This window comes from Oncorhynchus masou, chromosome 15, assembly GCF_036934945.1.
Source record: "Oncorhynchus masou masou isolate Uvic2021 chromosome 15, UVic_Omas_1.1, whole genome shotgun sequence".
In the NCBI taxonomy this organism is placed as follows: domain Eukaryota; kingdom Metazoa; phylum Chordata; class Actinopteri; order Salmoniformes; family Salmonidae; genus Oncorhynchus; species Oncorhynchus masou.
Window position 1 is genome coordinate 61,622,352 of NC_088226.1, and position 20,468 is coordinate 61,642,819.

The window sequence follows — 20,468 nt, forward strand, 5'->3', positions numbered from 1 at the left end:
AAAAATCCTCATATGACTGATTAAACCCTTTTAAGCTCCCTCTTTTGTTGCACTGAACACAGGAAGCCAATGCATCACACATCTCTAGAGTTCTGAATCATTACTGCATTTATTTTATTTGCAGAGATCAGAATTAAGCTAAATTGTACACACACAGACAGTGCACAGCCATATTTAAATTCAAGTATTGCCATTCATACAAGCCAGTTGCTGCTTGGGCCTTTACAACTACCTTTTGAAAAGGTGTTTTGTTATGCTTCAGTCTTAAAAAAAAAAAAAAAAACTTGAGTCATGGCTTATCTCTTATTGGTAAATACAGCAGTAGTCCAGCCAACCCACGGTTATTCTCTGAAACTATGAATAATATACATCTGAGCACTGCACTAAGAAAGTGGTGTTGGGAAAACGCTAGATATCCTGCGACTAATTTATATAGCAGCGAACCATTCCAAGTAGAAAGTCAAGACTAATCTCCCGTCTGTTTTTACCACCCAAACCCCCTTTATTGAGAACATTTACATACCATATTTAAATGTAGTACACGGTTTGTCTTTATGTATCTAGAGTATCCCCTTGAGGGTGTCACGGTACATTATGTGTGCGTTGATTGTTGGAGACAAAACGGTTATGTTATGTACATAGCTGTGCGGGCAAAGACAGTTGTTAAAAGTTGATAGCTTTCCCGAAGGAGGCTGCAAGGTTAGCTTCTCTGAAGGCCTCGGACACAGTCTGGAAGAGAGAGGTAGATGGGAAAAGAGGGGGTAGGGAGAAGAGGTTAGATTGACTCATCTCTGACAGTTGGGTGGTGTGGTTGAACTTCTACGATATGACAGTGTGTAACTCACAGGATGGGCGTGGCAAACTCTGGCAACGTCCTCGCAGGACGCGCCATACTCCATGGCGAGCGCCGCCTCGTTGATTATCTCTCCTGCCCCCTAAACACAAGGGTCACCATGGTTAGCATACAACTCCATACGTTATAGCCCAAACTCCCTCTGCTAAGGAGCCTGAGGTGGCATGACTCACAGAGCCCAGGATGTGAGCGCCCAATATCCTGTCGGTCTCCTTGTGGCCGAGGATCTTCACCAGGCCATCGGTGTCTGCGTTGGTTTTGGCTCGGCTGTTGGCGGCAAACGGGAACTTTCCCACCTTGTATGGGATGCCCTGGGAAATAGAGTTGGAGGTTAAAGTTCTGTTTTACTGTCACGTTTCAGTGTTGATACGACATGTGCAATACTTTGTCTCCTTTAGGAGGTCAACAATTTTGGGGAAGGTATCTCACCACCCTGTAGCAAACTCTTACACCTGAAGGGATTTCAATGTAGCAACTGAAATCCAAACAAGTCATTTATCATTATATATAAAAAGCCATGTCCACTTCTTAATTTGGTAAAAATTATTAGTGTTTATGTGGTGGGGTTGGTGTCCACCTCCTCTTTGAGCTGCTCCTCTGTCTTCCCCACCCATGCCACCTCGGGGTGTGTGTAGACTACAGAGGGGACACAGTTGTAGTCGATGTGCACGGCGCCCCCGGCCATGCCTTCCACGCAGATGATGCCCTCGTCCTCCGCCTTGTGTGCCAGCATGGGCCCGGCGATCACGTCACCAATGGCATAGATACTTAGAAGGGAAAGAGATAACGTTTAGTCCTTTTTGAAAGAGATCTTGGTGAGAGGCGGTTGGAGTAGTAGGTGTTTATTGCAAAAGCAGGCATTGAACAGTGTACAAAACCTTAGGAACGTCTGTTTCCATGACAGACTGACCAGGTGAAAGCTATGATCCCTTATTGATGTCACTTGTTAAATCCACTTCATATCAGTGTAGATGAAGAGGAGACAAGTTAAAGAAGGATTTTTAAGCCTTGAGACATGGATTGTGTGCCATTTAGAGGGTGAATGGGCAAGCCAAAATATTTAAGTGCCTTTGAACAGGGTATGGTAGTAGGTGCCAGGCGCACCGGTTTGTCAAGAACTGCAACGCTGCTGGGTTTTTCACACGCAACAGTTTCCAGACAACTTTTTTTTAAATCTTTAAACTAGGCAAGTCAGTTAGGAACCAGTTCTTATTTACAATGACAGCCTACCCCGGATGACGCTGGGCCAATTGTGCGCCGCCCTATAGGACTCCCAATCACAGCCAGATGTAATGCAGCCTGGATTCAAACCAGGGACTGCACTGAGATGCAGTGCTTTAGAACGCTGCGCCACTCGGGAGCCCTAACTTCACACAACTGTGGGAAGTATTGGAGTCAACATGGGGCAGCATCCGTGTGGAACAGTTGACACCTCGTAGAGCCTATGCCCCGACTAATTGAGGCTATTCTGAGGGCAAAAGGGGGTGCAACTCAATATTAGGAAAGTGTTCCTAATGTTTTATACACTCAGTGTATATTACATAGACAAACTCCCTCTCTCTTGGGGATGTTGTATATTACAGACGTGTGGTGCGCTAATTTAGGTCTACCTGGGTACTTTGGTCTGGAAGCGGTTGTTGACTGGTATGCGTCCCCTGTTGTCCAGCTCCAGGCCCACTGTATCCAGGCCCAGGTTCCTGGTGAAGGGCCGTCTGCCGATACACACCAGCAGCACGTCACACGTCAGAGTCTCGTTCTTCCCTCCGGCTGCCGCCTCCACACTGGAGACAACACACACGGTTAGGTTTGGTTAGGTCTCGGTCATTAGGTCTGTCCCCGAACAAAATACATCTTGGGTCGACAGGAGTCATTTGTTCTTTCAACCAATCGATACACTGCTCAAAAAAATAAAGGGAACACTTAAACAACACAATGTAACTCCAAGTCAACCACACTTCTGTGAAATCAAACTGTCCACTTAGGAAGCAACACTGATTGATAATACATTTCACATGCTGTTGTGCAAATGGAATAGACAACAGGTGAAGATTATAGGCAATTAGCAAGACACCCCCAATAAAGGAGTGGTTCTGCAGGTGGAGACCACAGACCACTTCTCAGTTCCTATGCTTCCTGGCTGATGTTTTGGTCACTCTAGTGGTAGCATGAGACGGAGTCTACACCCCACACAAGTGGCTCAGGTAGTGCAGCTCATCCAGGATGGCACATCAATGCGAGCTGTGGCAAGAAGGTTTGCTGTGTCTGTCAGCGTAGTGTCCAGAGCATGGAGGCACTATCAGGAGACAGGCCAGTACATCAGGAGACGTGGAGGAGGCCGTAGGAGGGCAACAACCCAGCAGCAGGACCGCTACCTCCGCCTTTGTGCAAGGAGGACCAGGAGGAGCACTGCCAGAGACCTGCAAAATGACCTCCAGCAGGCCACAAATGTGCATGTGTCTGCTCAAATGGTCAGAAACAGACTCCATGAGGGTGGTATGAGAGCCCGACGTCCACAGGTGGGGGTTGTGCTTACAGCCCAACACTGTGCAGGACGTTTGGCATTTTCCAGAGAACACCAAGATTGGCAAATTCGCCACTGGCGCCCTTTGCTCTTCACAGATGAAAGCAGGTTCACACTGCGCACATGGCAGACGTGACAGAGTCTGGAGACGCCGGGGAGAACTTTCTTCTGCTTGCAACATCCTCCAGCATGACCGGTTTGGCGATGGGTCAGTCATGGTGTGTGGTGGCATTGCTTTAGGGGGGCCGCACAGCCTCCATGTGCTCGCCAGAGGTAGCCTGACTGCCATTAGGTACCGAGATGAGATCCTCAGACCCCTTGTGAGACCATATGCTGGTGCGGTTGGCCTTGGGTTCCTCCTAATGCAAGACCATGCTAGACCTCATGTGGCTGGAGTGTGTCAGCAGTTTCTGCAAGAGGAAGGCATTGATGCTATGGACTCGCCCGCCCGTTCCCCAGACCCAAATCCAATTGAGCACATCTGGGACATCATGTCGTCTCGCTCCATCCACCAACGCCACGTTGCACCACAGACTGTCCAGGATGCTTTAGTCCAGGTCTGGGAGGAGATTCCTCATGAGACCATCCGCCACCTCATCAGGAGCATGCCCAGGTGTTGTAGGGAGGTCACAGGCACAGAGGCCACACACACTACTGAGCCTCATTTGAACTTGTTTTAAGGACATTACATCAAAGTTGGATCAGCCTGTAGTGTGGTTTTCCACTTTAATTTTGAGTGTGACTCCAAATCCAGACCTCCATGGGTTGATAAATTTGATTTCCATTGATTTTGTTGTCAGCACATTCAACTATGTAAAGAAAAAGGATTTCATACATTCAGATCTAGGATGTGTTATTTTAGTGTTCCCTTTATCTTTTTGAGCAGTGTATATATTAGCCGAAGTCGGAAGTTTACATGCACTTAGGTTGGAGTCATTAAAAATCGTATTTCAACCACTCTACATAGTTAAACTAATAGTTTAACTTTCAAAACTATAGTTTAAGACATCGGTTAAGACATCTACTTCGTGCATGACCCAAGTAATTTTTCCAACAATTCTTTACAGAGATTATTTCACTGTATCACAATTCCAGTGGGTCAGAAGGTTACATATACTAAGTTGACTGTGCCTTTAAACAGCTTGGAAAATTATGTCATCAGCTTCTGATAGGCTTCAGCTTCTGATCATTTGAGTCAATTGGAGGTGTACCTGTGGATGTATTTCAAGGCCTACCTTCAATGGGAAAATCAAAAGAGATCAAACAAGACCACAGATTTTATTTTTATTTTTTTAGACCTCCACAAGTCTGCTCCATCCTTGGGAGCAATTTTCAAATGCCTGAAGGTACCACGTTCATCTATACAAACAGTAGTACGCAAGTATAAACACCATGGGACCACGCAGCCGTCATACCGCTCAGGAAGGAGACACGTTCTGTCTCCTAGAGATGAACGTACTTTAGTGTGAAAAGTGTAAATCAATCCCAGAACAGCAGCAAAGGACCTTGTGAAGATACTGGAGGAAACCGGTACAAAAGTATCTATATCCACAGTAAAAGTAGTCCTATATCGACATAACCTGAAAGGCCACTCAGCAAGGAAGAAGCCACTGCTCCAAAACAGCCATAACAGTAGTCTGACTTTTTTTGCAACTGCACAAAGATCGTACTTTTTGACCCCAAGCATACTTCCAAAGTTCTGGCAAAATGGCTTACGGGCAACAAAGTCAAGGTATTGAAGTGGCCATCACAAAGCCCTGACCTACAAACCTGACTCAGTTACACCAGCACTGTCAGGAGAAATTTGCCCAACTTATTGTGGGAAGCATGTGGAAGGCTACCCCGAAACATTTGACCCAAGTTAAACAATTTAAAGGCAATGCTACCAAATCCTAATTGAGTATGTAAACTTCTGACCCACTGGGAATGTGATGAAAGAAATAAAAGCTGAAATAAATAACTACTATTATTTACATTTTACATTCTTAAAATAAAGTGGTGATCCTAACTGACCTAAAACAATTTACTAGGATTAAATGTCAGGAATTGTGAAAAACTGAGTTTAAATGTATTTGGCTAAGGTGTATGTAAACTTCCGACTTCAACTGTGTGTATGTATATGTTTGAATACAATCAACTATATGTAGGCTACTGAGCTTGTCTGATTCTTTAAGCACTGTGATTAAAAATGAAGACACAAATGACTAAAGCCAGAGATCAACAACCTAACCAGAAGAAAAAACCCTGTTCTGGACCTGCCTGCCTTTGCAGATTCTTGCTGTTGTAAGAGCCTGAAGTTGCCGGTAATAGGCTACACCTATGGTCGGCAACCTTTTCCATTTATCCTAGCATTTGTAATGATCTGCGTGCCAGTTATGATATTTATATGCATGTTTTTGTGGAACAATTTAATTTATAATAAAGTCTTCATATCTCAAAATCAATGTCATGTGGTTAATCAAAATTCTACATGAAACAAATTTATAAGTAGCTTCTATTGCCAATATGTAAAAATAGCCTACAATAGCCAAATAAAAATATTGCAGCCAGAAAATATTCTGATAAAAATATCCTACAAATCACATTGACAGACACAGCCGTAGGCTATTTTGTGCAAGGGATAAGAACTAATCAGATAGGCCTATTTTATGACGTTTCCAACAGATCAGAGCACAACATGTCATTTTTCCCCTCTTCAGGCTGAGTGGTAATCAAAAAGGGAGAGCGAGCTAGAAACATTTTTCAAATAGGATTTGCTGAGGAACTATTGTCATTCTCAATTGATGTAAAAACAGACTGTTTACTTGCTGTTTGAGACAAAGAAAAACTTTCTTTGGGAAGCTCCACAGTGATGTTGAGTTGAGACAGACAGAAATAGTACCAGATCCCCAAATGGGCATATTTATAAGACTACATTTGTGCGCAGGCCAGGTAGACTATTCGTAATCACTGTGTGTCCTTACTCAAGATTGACAGGAGCGCGCCAAACAAAAGAAAATGAATAAATTGACAACTCGTAAATGGAATTAAATAAACAAACTTTTAGCCTAGGTTTTGAGATCTGCAAACAACATATTCACTCCTACAATGACAATGGTAAGGCTTTAATAATAATATATTGACTGCATTAATAAAATTTACTGTAACCAAACAAGCATTGTAGATTAGAAATGATGAAAAAATCTACTACTGGTGATACTGTTGTGCCATCCCTGTGGCCTCCATAATGGATTAGTCCACTCAGACAGGTGTCTCGTGTGCCATAATTGTTTAAAATATATTTGCCACTAATCAACAAAAAAATGATCTTGGTCGACAAACAGCCTATCGACCAAACAATGGAACAGTCGACTAAATGGGGTCAGCCGTTTAGTATGACCTAATGTTTAACCAGAAACTTGCAAGCACATTCATTTCAGTGACTTAGTTCATTCAGATCCACACACACACACACACTCCACTGGCGGATGGAACTCACGCCACGTCGATCTGGCCGTCGGGCCTCTTGGTGGCGCCCATGACCTTGGTGCCCAGCTTGAACTTTATGCCTTGCTTCTGAAGGATGCGTTGGAAGTTCTTGGAGATCTCCATGTCGATGCCCAAGCCACCCACGTGGCCCAGGAACTCCACCGCTGTCACCTTGGAGCCCAGACGCTGCCACACTGACCCCTGGTGAACAGGAGGCCAAACAAGATGTTAGACTGGACCCTGGATATTCCCAAAGAGATGCCTGTGGGGAAATCTGCACGGAGTGATCTGGCAGCTGGAGGGTTACTGGCTTCAACATCCCTGTATACTACCTACCACCATTGTGCCCTTGAGTAAGACACTACCTCTAAATGCTCCAGGGGCGTTGCTCTGCCGCAGCCTGTGATGTGTGTCAGGTTGGGTACTGAGACAGCAAAACACTTAAGAACATATGGACAAATAAAGCAATTATTGTATGGACCCTTGCTGTAATACTGTGTTGTGTGTGTGGTCCCTCACCAGCTCCACCCCGATGACTCCGGCTCCGATGACGATGAGATGCTCAGGCACCTTCTTCAGGTCCAGGGCTCCCGTGGAGGACACCACCGTGTCCTCATCAACCTGACAGCACAGGAGGTTAGGACACGGCTTTGCCAAGGACTACTAACATCTGGACGCCTGTTACAAACTACTACTAAAAGAGTACAGTAACATACCTCGATCCCCGGAAAGGGCGTGACCTCGGAGCCAGTGGCAATGAGGATGTTCTTGCTGTTGATGACCTGCATGCTGCCGTCCTCAGCCGTGGCCGTCACCTGGTTCTTGCCTGTGATCTTTCCATAGCCGTTCACGTGTGTCACCTGAGGAGAAACCGCCACATTACATCATCAGTTACATCAATTAAAGACGTGGTCAAGATCACTACTGACCCTGTAGTAACAAAAAAAATACAGCGGGAAGCATCAAAACAGCCTGCTTTGGTATCAAATTGATGGATTCAAATCACAAGTGGGTTTAAGACAAAGGACACGTCCATTGACAATGTAATACCCATAGAAGGTAGCATCCATTTAAAGAAGATAGCAGTTTTGACTATAATCTGTTTCAAGCTTATCCTGCCGAGGCGAAATCTCTTGGCTCAAAGCTGAAGGAGCTTAGTCATACTCTTGCTGTCAGGGCTTTTGGTGGTTATAAAAGGAGAGAACATGGGTCGTACTTGAAATGGAGGTGATTTCAGTATGCTATTTGGAGCCCGCTGACAGGTTCTACCACTCCCATTGTTTTTCATGAGCTAACAACGCACACATACTCGGACCCATACTAATACCACACTGACTAACTAATCTGATGCTGACTGGCAGGATCCCTATATTAGCTGCCATTTATCCAAAAAGTGAGCTAAATTTGTATAATTTGTGAACTAGGTCTATCATTAACAATGTAAGTAGGGAGGGACTGACTGTAGGCAAGGCCTCACCTTGTTCTGTTTGAATAAATGTGCAATGCCTCCAGTCAGTGCTTTGACTGCCCCGCTCTTCTGTGACATCATCTTCTCCAGGTTCAATGTGATCCCCGAGACTGGCACAGACAGAGAGACAAGTGAAGTTCATAACTGGCATCCCTAAAAACTCAAAAGCCTGCACACCCTTCAGCTCTCTAGGCCCAGGCTGGTGGTGACCACTGCTTGGGTCTAGCCAATGTTAGTTAGCTCTTACTTTCAATGCCTCTGCTTTCAAAGTCCTTGCCATTGGCCTGGTGGTACAGGTAGGAGTTGTTCAGCAATGCCTAGAACGTGACAGGAGAAAACAGATGTTCTACATTCATCCTCAACTCACAGACGAAGTTGTGCAGTGTTGCACATTAACACCCAGTAAAAGCTATATAAATTCCTAATTGACAACGTTTACCTTTGAAGGGATACAGCCGACATTCAAACAGGTCCCGCCTAGGGTGGGATTCTTCTCCACACACACCGTCTGTAAAGTAGAAAACGTAGTTGTTAAACAATTCTCACAAGATGGGCATCACTATTAAATAGGAATAAACCAAAATTTACTCCTTGCGCTTCGTTCACTCGATAGAGATCAGAATGAATGGTTAGCCTAGTTAAAACCAAATTGTATTAGTCACATGCGCCGAATACAACAGGATACTTACAGTGAAATGCTTACTAATGCTTACTAATGAGCCCCTAGCCAACAACGCAGTTTCTAAAAAATATGGATATGAATAAGAGATAAAAGTAACACGTAATTAAAGAGCAGCAGTAAAATAACAATAGTAAGACTATACATAGGGGGGTAGCCAATACAGAGTCAATGTACAGGGGCACCGGTTATTTGAGGTAGTATGTACATGTAAGTAGAATTATTAAAGTGACTATGCATAGATGACAACAGAGAGTAGCAGTGGTGTAAAGGGGGGGGGGGGGGGGAATGCAAATAGTTTGGGCAGCTATTTGACTAGATGTTCAGGAGTCTTATGCTTGGGGGTAGAAGCTGTTTACAAGCCTATTGGAACTAGACTTGGTGCTCTGGTACCACTTGCCGTGCGGTACCAGAGAGAACAGTCTATGACTAGGGAGGATGGAGTCTGACGATTTTTAAGTCCTTCCTCTGACACCGCCTGGTATAGAGGTCCTGGATGGCAGAAAGCTTGGCCCTGGTGATGTACTGGGCCGTTTGCACTACCCTCTGTAGTGCCTTGCGGTCGGAAGCTGAGCAGTTGCCATACCAGGCAGTGATGCAACCAGTCAGGATGCTCTCGATGGTACAGCTCCAGAACCCATGCCAAATCTTTTCAGTCTCTTGAAGGGGAATAGGCTTTGTGGTGCCCTCTTCACGACTGTCTTGGTGTGCTTGATCATGTTTAGGGAGAGGTTGTGGCACCACACGGCCAGGTCTCTGACGTCTTCCCTATAAGTGGTCTCGTTGTTGATCAGGCCTACCACTGTTGTGTCATTGGCAAACTTAATGATGGTGTTGGAGTCGTTCCTGGCCGTACAGTAATGAGTGAACAGGGAGTACAGGAGGGGACTGAGCACGCACCCCCGAGGAGCCCCTGTGTTGAGGATCAGTATGGCGGATGTGTTGTTACCTACCCTTACCACCTGGGGGAGCGGCCCGCCAGGAAGTCCAGGATCCAGTTGCAGAGGGAGGTGTTTAGTCCCAAGGTCCTTAGCTTAGTGATGAGCTTTGAAGGCACTATGGTGTTGAACGCTGAACTGTAGTCAATGAACAGCATTCTCACATAGGTGTTCCTTTTGTCCAGGTGGGAAAGGGCAGTGTGGAGAGCAATATAGATGGAATCATCTGTGGATCTGTTAGGGCGGTATGCAAATTGGGGTGTGTCTGGGGTTTCTGGGATGATGGTGTTGATGTGAGCCATGACCTTTCAAAGCACTTCATTGCTACAGATGTGAGTGCTATGGGTCGCTAGTCATGGGTCGCTAGTCATTTAGGCAGATTACCTTAGTGTTCATGTGCACAGGCACTATGGTGGACGTCGGCTGCGGAGAACGTGATCACGGTCTTCCGGAACAGCTGGTGGTGGTCTCATGCATGTTTCAGTGTTATTTGCCTCGAAGCGAGCATACAAGTAGTTTAGCTCGTCTGGTATGTTCGTACTACTGGGCATCTTTCGGCTGTGCTTCCCTTTCTAGTCTGTGATGGTTTGCAAGCACTGCCACAGCCGACGAGCGTCAGAGCTGGTGTAGTATGATACGATCTTAGTCCTGTATTGACGCTTTGCCTGTTTGATGGTTCGTCGGAGGGAATAGCGGGATTTCTTATAAGCTTCTGGGTTAGAGTCCCGCTCCTTGAAAGTGGCAGCTCTAGCCTTTAGCTCAGTGCGGATACTGCCTGTAATCCATGGCTTCTGGTTGGGGTATGTACATACGGTCACTGTGGGGACGACATCGTCAATGCACTTATTGATGAATCCAATGACTAATGTGGCATCGGAGGAATCCCGGAACATATTCCAGTCTGTGTGAGCAAAACAGTCCTGTAGCTTAGCATCTGACCACTTCTTTATTGATCTCGTCACTGGTGCTTCCTGCTTTAACTTTTGCTTGTTAGCAGGAATCAGAAGGATAGAATTATGGTCATATTTGCTAAATGTAGGACGAGGGACAGCTTTGCATGCGTCTCTATGTTTGGAGTATAGGTGGTCCAGAGTTATTTTTTCCTCTGGTTGCACATTTAACATGCTGATAGAAATAGTTTAGAGTTAGCTTTACCTTGAAACCAAGCTGGGCTGCTTTGATTGCAGCAACATATCCACCAGGACCAGAGCCCACCACTGTGACATCAGCATCAACTGCAGGAGAGCAAAGAACATGTTTATCAGAGGGGCAACAAGTTAAAGAGGCATATACTGGTATTGCATTCACATTGTGAATATGTTTGCATACAGTTTGATAAGTGCAGTGCAGCAAATGATCTAATTGGACATTGAATTGCATAGAATATTACATCAGGAAGAAATTAGCGTTTGAATCAGTGAAGTTCTCTCACGACCGCTACAAGCCTGAATGTTGAATAAAAAGGACTAACCACATGGACAGCCAGTGAAGTACGTTATAATATCATTTTATTTAACATTCTAACTTGTAGAAGTCGAGAGCGGAAACTTTCCTGATTCAAACGCTCATTTCTGCCAGATGTTAAATCCAATGCAATTCAACATCAGGTTTCCAGGCAAGACATTGTAGTGATAAAAGTTGACTTACTTTGTGCTTTGTCAGAGTATGGTCTGACAGAGACAGTTGCACCCTGGAGCCTATTCGGGAGTTGGTGGCTACGCTGTATGTGATAGGAGAGGATAAATGGGGACAATCAGAAAGATTTTACTATAATGTCAGCATTTGCTGTAGGTCTGTAGCTCTTCTGTGTGACCGGCTGTTGTCATCCGTGTCGAAAGTCAGTATAAAATGTTGGTTATCTTTTTCTAAATCAGTGCTCTAGAATGAGACAAATTCCTGTAAAGAAAATGTGTAATAAAATCTTAACATCAACAAATAGCAAGTGTTAAAGATGATTCTCACTACAGTAGCTTGTTTTCAAGTATTGATCAAATTCTCAAATATATACAGTTGAAGTTTACATACACTTAGGTTAGAGTCATTAAAACTTTTCGCTTTTCAACCACTCCACAAATTTCTTGTTAAACTATAGTTTTGGAAAGTTGGTTAGGACATCTACCTTGTGCATGACAAGTAATTTTTCAAAAAAATGGTTTACAGACAGATTATGTCACTGTATCACAATTCCAGTGGGTCAGACGTTTACATACACTAAGTTGACTGTGCCTTTAAACAACTTGGAAAATTCCAGAAAATTATGTCAAGGCATTAGAAGCTTCTAAAAGGCTTATTGACATCATTTGAGTCAATTGGAAGTGTACCTGTATTTCAAGGCCTACTTTCAAACTCAGTGCCTATTTGCTTGACACCATGGGAAAATCAAAAGAAATCAACCTAGATCTCAGAAAAGAAATTGTAGACCTCCACAAGTCTGCTCCATCATTGTGAGCAATTTCCAAACGTCTGAAAATACCATGTTCATCTGTACAAACAATAGTACGCAAGTATAAACACCATGGGACCACGCAGCCGTCATACCGCTCAGGAAGGAGACGGGTTCTCTCTCCTAGAGATGAACTTAATTTGGTGTGAAAAGTGCAAATCAATCCCAGAACAGCAAAGGACCTTGTGAAGATGCTGGAGGAAACAGGTACAAAAGTATCTATATCCACAGTAAAACAAGTCCTATATCGACATAACCTGAAAGGCCACTCAGCAAGGAGGAAGCCACTGATCCAAACTGCACAAAGATCGTACTTTTTGGAGAAATGTCCTCTGGTCTGATGAAACAAAAATATCACTGTTTGGCCATAATGACCATCATTATGTTTGTAGGAAAAAGGGGGACGCTTGCAAGCCGAAGAACACCATCCCAACCATGAAGCAGGTGGGTGGCAGCATCATGTTGTGGGGGTGCTTTGCTGCAGGAGGGACTGGTGCACTTCACAAAATAGATGGCATCATTAGTAGAGGTCGACCAATTAATCGGAATGGACGATTAATTAGGGCCGATATCAAGTTTTCATAACAATCGAAAATTGGTATTTTGGGGCGCCAATTTCTTTATATACCTTTATTTAACGAGGCAAGTCAGTTATGAACACATTCTTATTTTCAATGACAGCCTAGGAACGGTGGGTTATTTACCTTGTTCAGGGGCAGAACGACACATTTTTCACCTTGTCAGCTCGGGGGACCCAATCTAGCAACTTTACAGTTAACTAGTCCAACGCAATAACGACCTGCCTCTCTCTCGTTGCACTCCACAAGGAGACTACCTTTTACGCAAATGCAGTAAGCCAAGGTAAGTTGCTAGCTAGCATTAAACTTATCTTATAAAAAACAATCAATCATAATCATTAGTTAACTACACATGGTTGATAATATTACCAGATATTGTCTAGCGTGTCCTGTGTTGCATATAATCTGACTGAGCATACAAGTATCTAAGTATCTGACTGAGCGGTGGTAGGCAGAAGCAGGCGTGTAAACATTCATTCAAACAGCAATTTTGTGCGTTTTGCCAGCAGCTCTTCGTTGTGCGTCAACATTGCGCTGTTTATGACTTCAAGCCTATCAACTCCCGAGATGAGGCTGGTGTAACAGAAGTTAAATGGCTAGCTAGTTAGCACGCGAAACGTTAGCTTTCTTACATAGTACATAATGCACTTTTACTTTCTTCTCCAACACTTTGTTTTTGCATTATTTAAACCAAATTTAACATGTTTCATTTTTTATTTGAGGCTAAATTGATTTTATGTATTATATTAAGTTAAAATAAGTGTTAATTCAGTATTGTTGTAATTGTCATTATTACATGTATATATATTTTTCTCAATATTTTTATTTTATCGGCCGATTAATCGGTATCAGCTTTTTTGATCCTCCAATAATCGGTATCGGTGTTGAAAAATCATAACCGGTCTACCTCTAATCATGAGGCAGGAAAATGATGTGGATATATTGAAGCAACATCTCAAACATCAGTCAGGAAGTTAAAGCTTGGTCACAAATGTGTCTTCCAAATGGACAATGACCCCAAGCATACTTCCAAAGTTCTGGCAAAATGGCTTAAGGACAACAAAGTCAAGGTATTGGAGTGGCCATCACAAAGCCCGGACCTCAATCCTATAGAACATTTGTGGGCAGAACTGAAGAAGCGTGTGAGCAAGGAGGCCTACAAACCTGACTCAGTTACACCAGCTCTGTCAAGAGGAATGGGCCAAAATTCACCCAACTTATTGTGGACAGCTACCCGAAATGTTTGACCCAAGTTAAACAATTGAAAGGCAATGCTACCAAATACTAATTTGAGTATGTAAACTTCTGACCCACTGGGAATGTGTTGAAAGAAATACATGCTGAAATAAATCACTCTACTATTATTCTGACATTTCACATTCTTAAAATAAAGTGGTGATCCTAACTGACAAAGACAGGGAATTTTATCCAGGCTTAAAATGTCAGGAATTGTGAAACTGAGGTTAAATGTAATTGGCTAAGGTGAGTGCAAACTTCCGACTTCAACTCTAGCTAAATGTACTGCGTTAGTTAGCTAAACAGTGCTCAAATCTAATTTGAATAGCTACATAATGAATCAAATAACTTTACAAATCAGGTTGAATTCGCAGTTTGAGTCACTGATGTACCATTGTATGCAGTCAAAGCAGATGGTGTTCTTTACATCCACAAACAAGCCCGCGAGCTTGACAGCCAGTCGGGCATGATGTCACCTTTGACATTCGCGATGGGATGCTTGTTGGCTAATGGCACTTAGGTAGCTAGCTAACGTTAGCTTGATTGGAAATGTAATATTTCGTAATGACATTAGCTTATGAAAGCAATTTAAACCTAACCAGCTGCAATGTTAGCACATTCCACACACCACGGCTCGCTTGGGCGGGCTAGAAAGAGCTAACACTGCTAGCCAATTTAGAGTTCTAGTACTCCTAAGGATAGGCTAGCTAGCTAATGACGTAATGGAGGGGTTCAACTAGCAAGGCCTGGACTCCATAAATCACGTTGAAAAACTACCAAGGTAACTCTACAAGTTGTCGCTTTTAGTTATATTTATTTCGGACAACTTGAACTACTAATTGGCATGCCATTATTTTTTCCTTACCGTTGCCAGAGTACGATATACTTGATTCCAGCTCTGCATTTTGTCGGTGTCCCTTTGCAGGCTGCGTAACCTACAGCAGGCGGATCATCCAAGGACTCACGGGATTGCGCTTGCGCACTAACAATCCAGGAAACGCAAATACTGCCGGTCGTCCAAACAAGCGTTATAGAAATATTTCACCCTTAAAAAATCAAGTACCGAGTTAGGTAGGAGGACTTAGAAATGTTGTAAACCGTGATTGACTACACACTCCAGCACAGTAGGTGGCGGGATGCAGCTTTAACGTTGGTTAGCGGCCGCCATTATATCACAGAATAAGACAAATAAATTAGACAGGCTGCTGTTCAAACAAATAAAAGACACACCCTCGTCCACTTTCGCCTTAGGCCCTTGGGGGAATCCCCGTCACCATCTTGGGGACCGTTCCAAATGACTAACCAAGCAAGAGAAGTTTGCAATGTGAGCCTTTCAGCGCTCGTTTTTAGTCGTGTTTGCTAGTCTCCAATTATGTTCACTCCAGGGCCTGAAACTCCCCGTAATTCACTGGTCACCCCCAAAGCCAATTCCTCATTTGGCCGCCTTTCCTTCCAGTTCTCTGCTGCCAATGACTGGAACAAACTGCAAAAATCACTGAAGCTGGAGACTCATATCTCCCTCACTAACTTTAAGCACCTGTCAAAGCAGCTCACAGATCACTGCACCTGGACATAGCCCACCCAACTACCAACATCTCCATACTGTTATTTATTCTGCTCCTTTGCACCCCAGTATCTCTACTTGCACACTCCACTCATCTTCTGTACATCTATCACTCCAGTGTTTAATTGCTATATTGTAATTATTTGTAATTACTATGGCCTACTTCATTCATTCCCTTATACAAATCAAATGTATTTATATAGCCCTTCATACATCAGTTGATATCTCAAAGTGCTGTACAGAAACCCAGCCTAAAACCCCAAACAGCAAGCGATGCAGGTGTAGAAGCACGGTGGCTAGGAAAAACTCCATAGAAAGGCCAAAACCTAGGAAGAAACCTAGAGAGGAACCAGGCTATGTGGGGTGGCCAGTCCTCTTCTGGCTGTGCCGGGTTGAGATAACAGAACATGGCCAAGATGTTCAAATGTTCATAAATGACCAGCATGGTCCAGTTGAAACTGAAGTAGCAGCACGGCCAGGACTGGGGACAGCAAGGAGTCATCATGTCAGGTAGTCCTGAGGCATGGTCCTAGGGCTCAGGTCCTCCGAGAGAGAGAAAGAAAGAGAGAAATAGAGAGAGCACACTTAAATTCACACAGGACACCAAATAGGACAGGAGAAGTACTCCAGATATATTAGACTGACTCTAGCCCCCCGACACATAAACTACTGCAGCATAAATACTGGAGGCTGAGACAGGAGGGGTCCGGAGACAATGTGGCCCCATCCAAGTACACCCATGGACAGGGCCAATCAGGAAGGATATAACCCCACCCACTTTGCCAAAGCACAGCCCCCACACCACTAGAGGGATACTTCAACCACCAACTTACCATCCTGAGACAAGGCTGAGTATAGCCCACAAAGATCTCCGCCACGGCACAACCCAAGGGGGGGCGCCAACCCAACCCAGACAGGATGATCACATCAGTGACTCAACCCACTCAGGTGACGCACCCCTCCCAGGGACGGTATGAGAGAGCCCCAGTAAGCCAGTGACTCAGCCCCTGTAATAGGGTTAGAGGCAGAGAATCCCAGTGGAAAGAGGGGAACCGGCCAGGCAGAGACAGCAAGGGCGGTTCGTTGCTCCAGAGCCTTTCCGTTCACCTTCCCACTCCTGGGCCAGACTACACTCAATCATATGACCCACTGAAGAGATGAGTCTTCAGTAAAGACTTAAAGGTTGAGACCGAGTTTGCGTCTCTGACATGGGTAGGCAGACCGTTCCATAAAAATGGAGCTCTATAGGAGAAAGCCCTGCCTCCAGCTGTTTGCTTAGAAATTCTAGGGACAATTAGGAGGCCTGCGTCTTGTGACCGTAGCGTACGTGTAGGTATGTACGGCAGGACCAAATCAGAGAGATAGGTAGGAGCAAGCCCAAGTAATGCTTTGTAGGTTAGAAGTAAAACCTTGAAATCAGCCCTTGCTTTGACAGGAAGCAAGGGCACACACTGTATATAGACTTTTTTTATTGACTATGTTTGTTTATTCTATGTGTAACTCTGCGTTGTTGTTTGTGTCGCACTGCTTTGGCCAGGTCGCAGTTGTAAATGAGAACTTGTTCTCAACTAGCCTACCTGGTTAAATAAAGGTGAAAAAAAATTAAATACATTTTTTTTGCAACGATTTTATATCGGCTAAGAAAATTCTGCCATAACTTAAAAACAACATCAATGGAGATGTCAACATACAAGTGTAAGTAAAAACTAATGTAAACAGGTTAGAAATTGTGCTACTAATGCACTTGATGGCACAAACACGTCTCATAAAAGTAAATGTTTTTGTTTTTTAAGCTTTTGGAAATTGTAGAAAGAAAAAAAAAATCCTTCTTCAGATGTTCCAGCTAGGCAGGCTAATTTATTTGTTAGCTATCATACAGTAGGCCTATATTAATAATTATATAGTCAATATAAGTAGACATTAAAATATAATTGACTGGAGTGCATTTAAAGCACCCACAAGCTACCGGTAGCTGAAAACACAATCATCTCGGGATGAATGAGTGATGAATTTCCAGGTAAGTGCGGTCCATTTAATAATGATTCCTTCCTCCCTTGCCCTGCAAGTGTATACTCGTCAGACGTCATGATATTTCATCAGAAGTGTCCACTTAATTTGAGGGCTGAGGGGATAGGGTGTGCCTTTTCAGTGTTTGGACAGTTGCCGATTTGTGTCTTAAACAGCTGTAAAGTATTACTTAAGTAGTTTTGGGGGGTATCTGTACTTTACTATTTATATTTTTTGACATATTTTACTTCACTACATTTCAAAAGAAAATAATGTACTTTTTACTCTACATTTTCCCTGACACCCAAAAGTACTCGTTACATGTTCTGTCCTGCTAAGCAACTCAACATGAAAATGGTCCAATTCACCCACTTATCAAGAGAAAGCGTGGTTATCTCTACTGCCTCTGATATGGCAAACTCACTAAACACAAATGCATTGTTTGTAAATTATGTCTGAGTGTTGGTGTACCCTTGGCTATCCATACATTTTAAAATCAATAAAATTGTGCCATCTGCTTTGCTTGATATAAGGAATTTGAAATTATTTCTACTTTTACTTTTGGTACTTAAGTATATTTAGAAGCAGATACTTTTATTCAAGTAGTATTTTACTGGGTGACTTTCACTTTTACTTGAGTAACTTTCTCTTAAGGTATCTATACTTTTACTCAAGTGTGACAATTGGGTACTTTTTCCACCACTGGTCTTAAATATGAATGTAACTTACACATCAGAGTGTTAATGCAATAAGCATATTAGCTACCTCGCATAGAATATTATCTATCCTAGATAGTATTTTAGACAAAAGGCCTTGAAATGTCATTGTTTTGCAGTCACTCATGAAGGTTCTTAATGTAACTGTGTGTGAACCCATTACTGACACATTTCTAATACGGTTATATTTTGTCCACGGCTGTGGCCAGTGTTCCTGTAAGCCTGGCTTTGGTGGTAGAACGTGTTGTGAACAGTCAAGCTACCAATTACTTCACACTGAAAGAAGTTAAGCTACACATAAAGTAGCTAAACTTAAAGTAGCTAAAGTTACTTTGAAAAAGTAGTTCACTACCTCAACTACTTTGTGAACAATTATGTCAATCTGAAATATCATAGAACACAGTACAAATTGCAAAAACAGATCACTATGGAGTCAAATGTTAACATAATTAGTAATGTAGCCTATTAAACACAACTGTTTGAAGTGTGTATTATGCAGGTCTGATGCTGAAAAAATAAATTCTTACCTACTTTACATTTCCCAAATAAATAATGTGTAGTTAGCTACACCGCTACATGGTAAAACAGTAGTGTGTAGTTCCAGTAGTTAGCTACACCACTACATGGTAAAACAGTAGTGTGTAGTTCCAGTAGTTAGCTACACCGCTACATTGCAAGAAATTAATTAACTACTGAAAACACTACCAATATTTTAATTTAGTTCAACTACCACCAAGCTACTGCAAAATGTAGTTGAATTACTAGTTTAACTAAATGTAGTTCACTAATCCCCAACACTGGTTGTGAATGCAGAGCTGTTCTAGGAAGACCCTGAAGTCAAACACAATGGTGTCTTCTTTGATGAGGTTTAACGGCAGTTGGCATCCAATAAATGTTTAATTACCGCCACCAACTAGACTGGGTTATAAATCTCTTAAACTTTGCATGGAAAAATTAAACAAATACCCATCCATCTAACCCTACACTCATTTAAAACCTACCACCCTATTCCAATATTTAAACCTATCTAGACCTACCTCAGACCATCGGCCTGGAAGGACAGAACACCACCACTCGACACACCCTAACTCTTCTGACGTCAAATCTCGTACACCCAAAAACGTATCTGCAGCTCCTACCACAACTTCTATTTTCTGTGACTTACATCCCTGCATTACAGTTGATAACCATTGCTATGAACGCTAAAACGTCCATCTTACTGAAGCACATATAATTCTGAGTCGTACCAAACGACATGCATCACAAACACCGGGAATCTTCCCCTTGTGTTGGTCTACTTTCACATTTACCGCTACCCGAGTTTTCACTCCTTTCAATGGCACCCTTTTCTTCAGAGCAAAACAAGTCACAGCTCTTGTCCCCATTCGTGTGGCGAGGAGTGCCTGCTCCCTCTGACAGGTTGTTACGGATACAGTTATCCTGTGTGTGTGTGTATCCTGTGTGTGTTTCTTTTCTCTCCTTCTACCCTCACAGGTGAAAATCATCACTCCCCAATCAGTCAACAATCAATCATCAATCAGAAGACACACCTCCTATTTCCTAACCTATCACAGTTCCTTCCCCATGGTTTAAAAACCCCATCATTTGTTTGTTCTAGAGCTCAATCTCTCTGTAAATGCCATGTCTGTAGGTCTCTGTGTTTCACTCTCGCTTTGTGGCTTAACCTCTCTTTTGTTTAAGCACCTCATAGCACTTTGTCATCACCTGTGAGTATTGCTTTTGGTTATGGTGTTTGTGTTTGATTGCTGGTGGGAAAAGGGGGAAACCAAGACAAGTCGCCCATGGGCATACACTACCCGTAGGTGAACTTTGTTAAATACACTAGTTAGAACTGGGCGGACCACCCACTGTATTTTTGGTTAGTTAGCTGTTGTTAAAGTAGGCTAGTCTAGCTTAGGGGTGTTTTTGAATACTTATTGTTTCTTTCCTTGGGTCCAGCTCAGCCCCCTTTCCTGCTCCCACCATTAACGTGTGTT

At 43.2% G+C, this 20,468-nt stretch overlaps 1 protein-coding gene across 1 annotated transcript; it reads right to left on the reverse strand.

Annotated features, from left to right (window-relative positions):
• Positions 1–85: 85 nt before the first annotated feature.
• On the reverse strand, positions 86–15,161 carry LOC135556610 (dihydrolipoyl dehydrogenase, mitochondrial-like). The gene is made up of 14 exons (XM_064989941.1): positions 15,050–15,161; positions 11,575–11,647; positions 11,083–11,162; positions 8,750–8,818; positions 8,558–8,627; positions 8,320–8,420; positions 7,559–7,702; positions 7,362–7,463; positions 6,853–7,043; positions 2,464–2,634; positions 1,431–1,620; positions 1,027–1,164; positions 846–935; positions 86–729 (listed from the first exon to the last, which is right to left on the reverse strand). Exons 1-14 carry the CDS (start codon positions 15,086–15,088, stop codon positions 664–666), a joined length of 1,524 nt encoding a protein of 507 aa, XP_064846013.1. The 5' UTR covers positions 15,089–15,161; the 3' UTR covers positions 86–663.
• Between the last annotated feature and the right edge of the window lie 5,307 nt (positions 15,162–20,468).

Bases quoted from the DNA above. Each gene is read 5' to 3' on its own strand.
- LOC135556610 (XM_064989941.1), bottom strand. From the start codon at position 15,088: ATGCAGAGCTGGAATCAAGTATATCGTACTCTGGCAACG. The intron at 11,163-11,574 runs GTAAGTCAACTT...GCTCTCCTGCAG, and splicing joins ATACTCTGACAAAGCACAAA to TTGATGCTGATGTCACAGTG. The intron at 1,165-1,430 runs GTGGACACCAAC...TCTATTTCCCAG, and splicing joins AGGAGCAGCTCAAAGAGGAG to GGCATCCCATACAAGGTGGG.